General features: G+C 41.4%; 1 protein-coding gene across 5 annotated transcripts in view; it reads left to right on the top strand.

Moving 5' to 3' along the window:
* LOC103381637 (C-terminal-binding protein 2) overlaps positions 1 to 12667 on the top strand; it is a 79581-nt gene that overhangs the window by 58974 nt on the left and 7940 nt on the right. For all 5 annotated transcript variants that reach the window (XM_008314093.3, XM_008314094.3, XM_025057655.1 and 2 more), the window contains 3 exons: positions 4481 to 4635; positions 8447 to 8591; positions 10234 to 10440. In XM_008314093.3, the coding sequence (XP_008312315.1) occupies positions 4481 to 4635; positions 8447 to 8591; positions 10234 to 10440 (507 nt within the window). The remainder of the gene's footprint in view (positions 1 to 4480; positions 4636 to 8446; positions 8592 to 10233; positions 10441 to 12667) is intronic.

Genomic DNA, 12667 nt, shown 5'->3' on the forward strand with positions numbered 1-12667 from the left:
ATACAATAGCGATGATTCAAGGTCAGACTCCCTCCGTGTTTCTAAGGGTAACAGATGGCATGTCATTTAACAAATAATTATCAACAAGGACGAGAAAACCATTCATCTAATTGTAGTAGAAGCTACAACATCATCAAAGGTGAAATATGATTGTGTCTTGATTGAGCACAGCAAAAAACTTTTAAAGTGGTTGCGAGAACACCTAATTATCCAGGGTATATATATGTCCTGAATACATTTGAACATATACCAACTGATGCCCGACGATCTAAATCCCCGACAGAGCTCTACCGTCCTGCGGTGCTGTCCCATTTGTTGCTTGCCATTTTCTTTGACTGTGTTTATGTTTATCCACCGTGTGTCCTCTCATCTCCGCCTGATTAATTACTCATTGTCAGGCTGGCAGCGCTTCTTTAATCCAGCTGGTGGCATAAAAACCTGGAACATGGAGTGAACCACTTACAGTTTTAGAACTCCGTGTTACCTTCAAATATTTTGTTAAAGCAACTGGACGGCAATAGAAATGTGCTTCTTTAACTGGTATATTATATTTAAATTATGACAAAAACAACCACTTTAAATTCACATAATATTGATGCAGGGCTTTAAAAAATCACCAATTTTATCCCTCAGAAAGTACATTACAATTTGTATCTTGGGTAAACAGCACAGAACTAGTATTTTGCAGCCAAAGAGAAACCCAGGCTTCAGTTTAAGACTGGAGTGATGTACATGCTGTCAGTTTACCACGGGGGGTGCATTGTCCGTCACCTTCTTGCTTCCACTCGGTGAATACATCATCTCCTTTCCATCAAAATGAGCAGAGTGAGAATCAATCTGTCACACAGGAGGACACATACGTACACACACATGCGCAAATATACACCCCAGCTGCTGGAGAGGCATAACCATGGGGCAGGAAAAGAGAATGTCACAATGAGAAGGAAGGACGTGGAGGTGAGAAGAAGAGGACAGCTGAGGAACAATGAGAAGGGTGGAGCAAGAAATTTATGCGCAAAGACAAATAAAGGATGCAGGGGAAGATAAAATGGCCAATAAACAGAGAACCGGGCAGTGTCAGAAGATACAATTGAACGCGGAGAGATACAGCAACAGCCAAATAAACAAGGCAGGCGATAACATGAAAGGTAACAGCGGAAGAGTCTGTGAGAGGGAGATTGAAAGAGTAAGAGACTGAAAGGTCAGAGAGACGGAGAGAAAGGCAGCGGATGACTCATGAAGTTCAGGCTGTCTTACTTCTGCCTGAGGGTTCGACGAAGGCTGCCAGCCGCTCTGCTCTTCCCCTGCCTCATCTGCTGCTTCGCTCACCTGAACACCCACTCCTCAGTAGAGTATGTTGGACAAAAAGTTCTACCAGTTAGAGGAACCAAATAAAAATGTTATTTTTATTTTTATTCTTCTAATAATCAGAGGATATTTTTTTGTGTGCAGCTCATTGAAATGTAACAATTTCCCTTTCTTAAATTACCCTTCACATGAATTGCACCCACACCTTATATTTACCACCATCTGCATGGAATTTCTGTCCATATCTAAATATTCTGGAATTATGCAAAGTAAATAATAAAAAAAAGAACTTTTTCAGTCCTGGTAATGTTTGGCCAAAAGTATAAAACATATTAACTGTTTTCTTACTTCAAGGTATGTTAAAAAAGGTCTACTCTTTAATTCAAACACTTCAAACTTGTGGTCCTGGTGCCATTCCCAGCCCATGAAATCCCCACATCCAGCTCTCAGCTCATTTGAGTTTCAGATCCCTGCCTTAAACCCAAAGAACACATAGAGAAGGGAGGATCCGGTTGAAGATTTCTGGTGGTTGTTGCTTTGGTAATAGATGAAACCCAGTCACTATTTCCCTGGTGTTCGTCTGGGTCTTTAGGCCCCTCATGTGTTCGCTGTCTCTGAAGCAGCCGTGCATTAACTGCATTAGCGCGAGCTTCTCCAAACACTTGTGTCAGTTTGGTGTTATGGTTTCTGCTCACTCTTTACCAACTGCTTCATTAATATTCAACAAGCTGTCAGTTGCAGATGTGGCACAGACAGGCATGTTGCCACGCATCAACCTTGCCACAGACATGTCATCCATCTTGAACAGGGAGTGTGATAAGTAGACGCGGAAGCTGTGGTGGCAGTGGGCTGTAGGTGAGGAGGTGCGGGGTTTCTGTCTGTCTTTCTGTCTGTCAGGAAAGACAACATCTCCTCTGCCCTTTGCCACCGTGAGTGAGGAGGATACGGGTGTTTGCACCTCTGGCCTCAACTCTGGGTGCAGATGCCAGCGGTGCCAAAAATAAAGCGCATTGAAACTGGCAGCCAAAGCCTGTTAAGTGATCACCATGACAACAAGTGGAAGGCACAGGGGGAGACGACACCTCGCTCCCATCCTCCCCCTGCCCCGAGAGGCTGGGCTGCTGGTTCTGCTGGTCTGCTTGCTTTCTAACAGGCAGCCCCTCTCTCTCTCTCTCTCTCCCTTTCCTGTCATTTGTTCATACCCTCTCTCTCTATTCATCCTCTTCCTCTCCTTCTCTGATGTGTCTCCTGGGAACATTTCAGACTAACAGACAGCGTTTAGTCTGTTTTTATTGACGCTTGCTTTACATTTTAATTTCACTTCTCTCTCTTTTCCTACGACTACGTCCTTTCCTCCTCATTCCACCTGTTTGTTCTCCATCGTTGTGCTGTCTTCAGAGTTAGCCACTCACCAACTTCCTCATCTGCCTAATCTCACCCTCATCTGCTCTAATCAGCCTTCTCAGCTGCTCTAATCCCACAGAGCATGTCATGTAACAAGCCCACCTACCTCTCTACGCCAACATCCTACTAATCACAAAACCCCGGAGTCTGACGTCAACGTAGTCCTCGAGATATCTTTTTTAAGAGTATGCAAATACACACAAGCGCACACCTGCATGTCAGTGAGACCATCCAGGGTGAGGTCAACATGTAGAATTTTTGATATTATATGAATAGATATGAAGTGGAATGTGTGAGAGCAAACACCAGATAAGAAAATGATGTCACGTGATCACAGGGCAGCATCCATAGGGAATGTTGAGTGATGTTTAGGTTTTGGATTTGCCAGCGTTGGACAGATCCATATCTGGTGACTGCACGACCTGTGTGGTGTTAAGGTGACGACACTTAGCGTATGTGTGTGGGTGGCTGTGGCTGCTGTCTTCTTAACCTCTACGCAGAGCAAGTGTAATTACCGATGCTACTCTGTTAAGATTGTCCGAAGCAGGACTGGTGATTGTCCTCTGAAGGTGACTCGTCAGTTTGATGTTACAGAAGGTTAGTTGATGAGAAGCCACGTCAGCTGGGTCTCGACTCTCTGTTTGGATGAAGAAGTGGAGACGGGACGAGAGAGAGTGAAGTGCAGATGTGTGGGTTTGTTCCAGTTTGGTCCAGGCTTGTAACTGTATCAGTAACACTGGCTGCAGTAAAGCCTTTGCTGGATGCTCCTTTTACCAGCCAATCAGAATGTGTCTGTAATAAACTTTTCCGTCTTACTTCCGTCTGTCCCAACATGCCTCAGTGTGTTTCGAAATTAGTTTGACAAATCCAAATACATTTGGAGGCAAAACCCCAATCGTCGTATCTTCGTCCTGTTTATCAAACAAACCTTGAAGTGGAACAAAAACACTTTTTGTTCCATCCTGAGGAAGCATTCAGTCGTAATGAATGTTTTCCTCCAGTTGCACTTGCATATGTTGTGTGTGAGACTTTCTCAGTGTGATGTAACTGTTTGGGAGCCATGAGTCAGAGAGGGTTTCTGTAATGGAGGCTGTGGTCTAATCCAGTCTTGAGTAGGTGCATTGATTTATTGAGCAGCGCTTGTTAGAGGAGAGAAGCCCTGTTTGCTACCATATCTTAATCAGAACATGTATACACATAAGCACTTAGATGCTCTCACAGAGAGCAGATAATTATCTTGAGGTTTTGTTTCTGTGGCAGGAAATCAGTGTTGCATTGACTCCAGCTAGCAGGCTGGGATTATTTGACTTTTTTTAATGTTTTGAATGGTTTTGTTAGCTTTAACGACATGTAGCTCCTCATTTCTTTGTCCTTTTGGGGCAGCAGTTAATTGTTTTATTGTTATATTTGTTGTATATAATCCTGCTTCAATAATTCAATAAATTGCATTCCATTACTCTTTTTTTAATGTTGTATTTTCAGTTTCCTGCTTTTGAGTCTTGGCTGAGGGTGGACACTCTCAATGTTTGTTGTAAAATTCTAGCCATAAAGCATCATGGTTTCTTACTTGTATTGACCATCTGTTTTTGTCTCACCTGGGCTTTTGATTCCTGCATTATGTAGGTTAAATATTGTGTTTTTTATTTGTACCTTTAACGTAAAGTGATACACTAAAAAAGCGGTGGAGCAAAACCTCTGCAATAAACTGTCAACCAAAGACTGTCTGAAACCCCTTCCATTATCTCACCATTCTTCTGTTTTTATTCAGGTATTCGGCCCCAAATCATGAATGGGCCAATGCATCCACGCCCCCTGGTGGCGCTCCTGGACGGACGCGATTGCACCGTCGAGATGCCTATCCTCAAAGACCTGGCCACGGTTGCATTCTGCGACGCCCAATCCACACAAGAAATACACGAAAAGGTAAAAAAAAAAAACGCTTACAAGTTGAGATTTTTGTCTCACTTCCCTGAAGCGCTTCTTCACATCAGAACAACATAAAAGTTGATGGGGCAATAGAGCAGGCTCCTCACTCACGTCTGCCTCTTTGTATTTCTATCTCTGTACTCGTATATGAAGTGTGTTATATTAGCCCCATATGCTCTTGCCAGTGAAAATATAGTGGCTTCATTATGATTTAATGTCACTTTGTGGCACGGAGAGCTGTGTCTGTGTCAGTGCCATTGTTCTAATGGAGAGTCTTGTACAGCGGGGATGTAGTGTAATTACATTGGCTTGTAGAGGCTCTTTATTGCTTTTTCTGCTGTGCCGTGGCTGCAAAACAATATATGGCCACAGAGATGGGTATCACCCGAGTGCTATCTCTCATCTGCAGACGGAGTGAGAGCTGCAACATCTTTCTTGTCCCGTTTTTTTTTTTTTTTTTTTTTTTTTATGAAAATGGGACATATTAAAACTGAGGCATTTGCATAGAGATCAATTCAATCAAGTACCTTGGGCAGCAGGGAGGACAGGGAAGCGGGGTAGCTTTTTGTTTGTTTTAACACCGCCTTATCAGGAAAAACATGATTGTAATGTTCACCTCACCAGCATATTCAGCAGTTCACAGTAATAACTTGCAGCCTGGATACCCAGAGGGGAGATGTAGATTGAAAATGTCCAATCTCCTGCTTCTGCAGCACGAAAGAATAGACGCACTGCCAGTGATTGTTGGGAGCTCAGAATGACGCCATCAGTGCAGACACCAGCTGCCGCTTCACATCTGACAATCTAGAAACTTATAGTGAAGTCAAGTCAAGGATGGATTATGGGAGTTATAGCAGGTCTGCCAACTGCTACTCTTGCAATTTTTTTCCATCTGAAAGAAATGGAATGCAAACAGAAAACCAACAGTTGAGGCCAAAGGGTTCAATATAATCTGAGCGAGGCCAAATCTGTCACACAGCAGCTGACCTCCAGTGTTTTCACATGAGGCTCCTTTTGTCACTTCTCAGATAAAGAAGTCCAATAGGAATTGGTACACGTCCCGGTGTTTGAGAACCACTGCTCCGACAAATATAATACAGGGAATAAACAGCCACTCTTGCCAATATTTTTTAATACTTCGGATTTGTTTTTGTTCAAGGACGTCCTAAAAAATATTTAACTCAACTCCTTGATGAGAGAGACATAAAGCACCATCCACTGTCACAGTCAATGAGATCTTATACTGTTGCTCATCACATCATGCAGACTGATGCAGGGGTTAAAACAACACCAGAGGGCAGAGCAAACGCTGGCAGTGTAAATAATGTTAATTGCCTTTTTCTAGTGGATTAATTCTGCTCAAATAATCCCTGGTAAACTCACTTATCTCAATAGGAAAGAGACTGTAGTGTCATCTTTCTGCCTGAAACTCAACACTGCCTGACTCTAATTGTCCGATTGTGGTGTTTAGCTCCAGGCTGCCAAAAACACAGGCCAATGATTCATGGGTTCTCTGTAATTACATTGCTTGTTTTGTCGAACATACTAAACCAGAATGCAAAAAAAAAATTTAAATTCACTGCATAATTATCTAATGATTGATGACAACAAATGGGCACATTTGTAAGGAAAAACCGAAAGAAAAAAAAACTGCTGATGGAGTGAACATTTTTGCTGTTTTAAAGTTCTGGACCTTTGAGCATAAAGTTTTTACTGACTGTTTCTAATGTTTTGTTTTTACTCACAAAATCGGTCTCTTGTTATTTCCAGCCCTTCTTTTAGTAGCTTTATTAGCACAATTAAAGAAGAGTCTTTTTGTTTTCTCATGTGTAGCTTGGCACAAAAGGACAGTTTTAAACAAACTAACTTCACTTAAAAAAAATCAATAAATATTTACTCATTTATTTAACAGCCCTTTCTGTTCTGTGGACATATCTCAATTTGTTGTTCATAAACAACACTTTCTAAAGTTGTTGACATGATTCACTGAGGGTTTTTTTTTCCCTTGTGCTAATGACAAAATTCTTCATCTAAGAACCGCTACATGCTAAAAAGAAATTTTTTGAAGTGCATGTCCTTCTGCCAAGTACAGAAAGTCTCTCTTCAGTGTCACAACCAGCTGTCATCCTCCGTACATCTACACTGCTCTGAGCTGGGATGATTTCATAGCCATAAAATCTCTCCACAGCGAGCCACAGAATCAGAAAGTGAACAGATCATGTAGCAGTTGAGTTTTTACTTCTCTGCAACTGTGTATTCTCTCTCTCACTGACACACACACACACTCTCACAGACACTCGGTCAGGCCAAAAGGGGAGGTCTCTCTGGCACGGGAAGAAAAGCTCTGGCATCATCAGAAATGATAGAAATGGAGCAGAGGGTATAGACGCAGTCAGAGTTTCCATCACATTAAACTACATCCAGACTCACTCTTCAGACTCTTTCTGCTGAAAAACTAACATAGATCTCCAGGCTGAGCCCAGCTCCAGCTTGTGCAAATATTTTAATGGTCCTCTTAACCTTGGATTCCTATCGGGGAAGTCCGGGTCAGGACACAGCTCTGATAAAAGCTGCATGGAAATCCACATGTATTCTCCTAATCACATTAAAACCAAATGCACAGCTGTGATATAGAGGCTATGGGTGACACCACCGAGAGGGAAGATTCACATCAGGCTGAATCACAGGCCAGGTCACCTTGTTCATGGCAAGTGACGAGGAGCAGTTTCTCACAGTGACAGCCCATCAAGGTCTTTTTTTTAACCTCGGTACATTTTCTGTTCACGTCCCTCAGTAGGAAATCACAAACGCCTTTGACTTAAATTTGGATGATTCTCTTGTCTCGGTTGTGATGACTTTGCTCTGTCATTTTTGATGTGTTAAATTTTGCCTCCATTGTGTGGACATTATATATTTCTAACTTCTAGTATTAAAAATTTCAGCAGGTATAGTGTTTTAAATAATCGCAAATAAAAAAAAGTTGTTAATTGTGTTTTTGGCACAGCCCTGGAAAAGCATTTAAAATGACACATTTGGCACAAAGAAGTGCAATCTGTGCTTTCAGTCTGTGCCAAATGTATGTGATGCGTAAATTTGCATGCATGAAAAAATATAAAAATGATATCAAAGATGTACAACAGCAGGGATTTGTAGTTAAGGTCATAGAGATGTGCTGAGAGAGAGAAAAGACTGATATAATAAACAGAGATAAATAAAAACATTCTTTGGAGAACTGAACCAAGGAGGTTTAAGGTAACACTTCACTAGTGTCTGATTTTGATTCATTCACCCAAACTGGGTCAGAGACCATTACAAAGATATATGTAATCCACTACGGTACTGTTGTAGGTTCACGCTGTTGTTGCCGCTGCCCTGACCTTTCTGTGCAGCCAGTTGTCCAGACCCTGAGGGTCTGAGTGTAATTGTGATGATTGTGCAGCAGTGAGACAATATAATGACTTGTTTCCACTTAAGGTTGAGGTCTGTAAAAGGACAGTGTGTGGCAGTGGCTGGAGCAACCACGTGATGTCTGCAGCCGGACCCCTGGGTGTGAAATCTCACATTCCCGGGCCTTCTGTCCACAGTCATGGAAGAACATGTGATTTCTAGGGCTAATTTTCATATGGAATGCGGTCTTGTGATAGTCACGGGTTGTCACGAACACAAATAGTCTAATATGTTCTCCCATGTTCCTTAGTCTGCACAAATGAATGGAAATCATATCAGCAACACAGAGACAGAAAACACTTCTGTATGAAAAGTCAACCACATAACCTCTGTGTGTGTGTGTGTGTGTGTGTGTCTGCAGGTGCTGAATGAGGCAGTGGGAGCCATGATGTATCACACCATCACACTGACCAGAGAGGACCTGGAAAAGTTTAAAGCCCTGCGCATCATCATCCGCATCGGCAGCGGCTACGACAACATTGATATCAAAGCAGCTGGAGAGCTGGGTATGAAAACACACACACACACACACACACACACACCTCTGAACCAGTTATCACTGATGGAAATGTGGAAGTTTAATGTGTGGGAAATTATAAGATTTTGGCAGTGGTCCAGCTCTAGGCCATATATTTGTATGACAAAAAAATAGTTATAATATGGCTAAAAATGTCAGGGTAGTGTGACAATAAGGAAAGTGAACTCCTTGTCACTGTGACACACCACTGCACACAACCAAATGTGACCTCTGCTTTTAACCCATCACCAAAGTGAACAGTGGGCAGCAGTGAGTGGGGACGGAGCCATGATCAGAGCACCTCAGTGGTAACTTGGCAGCTGGTGGACTCAAATCTGAAGATCCGCTTCCTTAACCACTAAGCCACCACTGTCAATACCATATATTTATTTATTTATTTATTTATTTATTTAAATACAGCATTACCTCCATATGAAAATTGTATGTGAACATCACCTACATATACAAAAGTCACTAAGCTACAAGTAACATTTCATACCATCGCATTTCATGGAAAATATGCCACATCTTATGCTCATTTAAATCCTGTACATCACACTGTTGATGTTTTTTTTATTTTTTATTTTATTTATTTAAATGTTGGTTGAAATCCAAGTTTTAAGAATTATTATTTTGTTCTCTGTGAATTTTCTTTGCCTATTCTCATCGGGTTATAAGGTTATGAGTAAATGTCTTCTGCTCTGTTCTTCTCATTAATGAATAAGACAGATTCTAGTATCATTTCATTGATGTCTTTGTACCAGGCTGTGTGTTTCACTGTCTCCTTAATCAAGGTTTGAGTCCTGAGGGAGTTGATTCATTCAGTCAGTGCAGTGTGGGTTCATAAAAACCACCCAAATGTTTACAGTTTGATTCTAGATATAGATTTAAAACATAGTTTATAAAAGCTGGATTAAAAAACAATTCAGTGGTGAACAAGACCGTGAAGAGAAAAAACCTGACTCTTCCTACTGATCATCTGGCCAGTGGCTCAAACAACGCTCACGGTTGACAAAGCTGCCTTTTCCCTGCCAGTACGAGATACTGCTCTGAACTGCCACCCACTCACTGACGACGCAGGAGTCAAAAGCTATGGTGCCTGGAGAAGGTGGCACTGTTTTGACAGAGTGAGAAGAAAAGGCTCCACTGATTGAGCAGTGTTTTTTTTTTTTTTTTTTTTGTCATAATTCTGACGTCCAGACACAACAGTGCTGTAACTGTGAGATACAGAGTGAAGCTGAGGGCAGAAGGGCAGAACAGACAGAAGTGCTTTACTGTAAAAAAAAAAAAAATAGATATAAGTAAAAAAATTACCTTTGTGATGGGGAAGATATTATAAGAAAATCAAACAATCAATCAATCAAATAAAAACATGTTTTTTCTATTTAAATATTCATATTCAAATCTTGTTGTTTAAATGTAACCTGATTTAATAATTCTGATTTAAAAAATTTAACTTGCTATTTCAACTGAAGTTGAATTTGATTTGGCTTGAATTTTGTCCTGTCAAGTCTAAATACTCACTTTGTGTTCAGTGGAGGAACTTTTCAGCCAACAGCTCAGTCCACTAGTCATTTTCAGTATCAGTAACTCAGTTTCCTTAGTTTAATTTTTTTTTCTTTTCTTTCTAGGAATTGCAGTCTGCAACATTCCCTCAGCAGCCGTGGAGGAGACGGCCGACTCCACCTTGTGCCACATCCTCAACCTTTATCGACGAAACACCTGGCTCTACCAGGCTCTCCGGGAGGGCACGAGGGTCCAGAGCGTGGAGCAAATCCGTGAAGTTGCGTCCGGTGCCGCCCGCATACGCGGCGAAACCCTCGGCCTCATCGGCTTCGGTAAATAGAAGATGACACAGTTGTTGTCCTGCCTTTTTTTCAGCATCTCTTTCCTCCCTTTAAAAACTCCAGCCTTATTAACTTTATTATCTCAGCCTCCTCCTTCTCCTCCTCTGTTTTCATATCCTCTCCTTGCTCCGTCTGCTTTCGCGTCCAGATAAGGTTACCCCCCCTCTGCCCACACTGCAGATTATCTCAAGGTTGTCTCTTTCACCTCCCTCCGGGGCAACCTTCTCGCCTTTGCCACCTTCTCCTCTCCCCCCTCTGCTGCTAATGCCCACCAGAATATTTCCATTATTCTCCTCCGCTCGTCTGTTTTGGACTTTTCTTCCGTGTCAGTTTTATCTCTCAGCATCTAACATCATCTGCCAGATCAGACCCCTCATTGTTATGGTAAACTGGGTGGTGTGTGTGTGTTTGTCATTGTCACTGATAGAAAATACTGCGTCTGTTAAATACCCCTTCGTAATTGTCACTTCACACACGTACACTCAATAAAATGACAAAGTCGAAACTTTTCAGGAAAATCCAATTAGAAAAATATTTATTTTTGTTTTTGGCACAACAAAGATTAAAACTCACACTAAATGTGTTGTGATCAATATAAATAGTATTTTTAATTATTATAGTTTTTTGGTTTGTCAAAGTAAACAAGCAACAAGACAGCTTATAATGTGTGTTTATTTCATCATCACTCTCTACTTATTTCACTTTTTTTTTATTGAACACCAAAAGCAATACCCTGGCTCCCTGCGGGCTGCAGAGAGCGCCCTTTGCGTCAGTGTTGTTGTTTAAATACAGGACAGTTTTCTTTGAGTGTGTTCACCGCAGGGAATTTAGCTTTAAAAAGAAGGAATGTTGAAAAGAAAAGCGAGAGTTTTCATTGCGTCTTTTATTAATTTCGGAACATTCCGCTTAGGCAAATCGTCTGTTTCACTTTTAACATGCTATGGTCCGCAGCCCAGTGGTTGAGAACCTCTGTTTTAAAGTGTGCTGCTTAACTGTGATGGTTCTCTATGCTCCCAGCAGAGCTATTTATAGAGATGTAGATTAACTATTTACAGTGTAAACTAATAATTATAAAACCCACTCACTGTTGATTGAGGAATGGGTGATAAATAGTGTCACGAACAAAGGAGCTGATTTGAACTGAAAGAAAAACATTTCCCAAGATCCACCACCTTGTGTTCTTTCACCAATGAACAACTTCTCAACCTTGTTGAGGAAAAACAAACAACACCTGGTCAGAGAAGAAGGTTTTAATCTGAAGTCACTGCTGTAAGTGATCACAGTCATGAAAGCTAATAATACAACTACAGACCTGCAGTCAGTGCTGCGGCTCTTTGTGCTGCAGCACCTGAGTCAAAAAGCAAGACATAAAGCTCCATCACCTTGAGATGGTGTAGAACCTTATCGATCCTTTTCGCCGGCAACAACCTCCAACTCCCCATAACTCTCTCCGTCTCCCTCTGTCACTCGGCCGCTGCTAAGCAGGAGCGGACAGCTGCGGCAGCACAGCCGAGCGGACAATAGCTGCCAACATAACAAATGGCCGTGAGTGACAGAGCGTCTCACAGCCTCCGCTGGAGAGAAGTCACCTCACACTGTTCTCTATCTGCACTAACACCTGTCTCACACTTTATTTATCCGGCTCTTTGGCAGAGGAATGTTCTCTGTGTTTACACAGGATCTGACGCTGCCTTTTTTTGACCTGTCTCTTTTTAACCTTCCAATTCACACCTGTCATCTGAAGATAAAGTTAACAACCAATTATCACTGATTAAGACCTGACAGGAGCATCGTAAAAATTAAAGGAAAGTCTCTTAAGTACCACAAACCATTTTAATGAAAATAAAGAGATTTTGCAGTGGATGCTCGTGTTTGCACAGCCAATAAATTTTACTCTTGCATTAAGTAAATATTTGTTTAGAAATGAGGGCTGTCAGTCTGATCAATCACAGGATAGACACAATTAACCACGATTACTGCGATCATAATTCATCATTAATCAGGATAAATCAATAAATCGAATTCTGACAAATAACAGTAACAATTTTTCTGTTTATTACTAGATATATGGCAACTCGGATGAATGTGTTCCACACCTGATTCTATTGGTGACCATACCTAAACAACAAAGGATGAAACATTAAGTCATTTTTTATTTCTATTAAAAAAGTCCATTAAATGAATACGTTCTAGTTATGATGAAAATGTAACATCTGGA

Source organism: Cynoglossus semilaevis, chromosome 8 (assembly GCF_000523025.1).
Source record: "Cynoglossus semilaevis isolate Cse_v1.0 chromosome 8, Cse_v1.0, whole genome shotgun sequence".
Lineage (NCBI taxonomy): Eukaryota > Metazoa > Chordata > Actinopteri > Pleuronectiformes > Cynoglossidae > Cynoglossus > Cynoglossus semilaevis.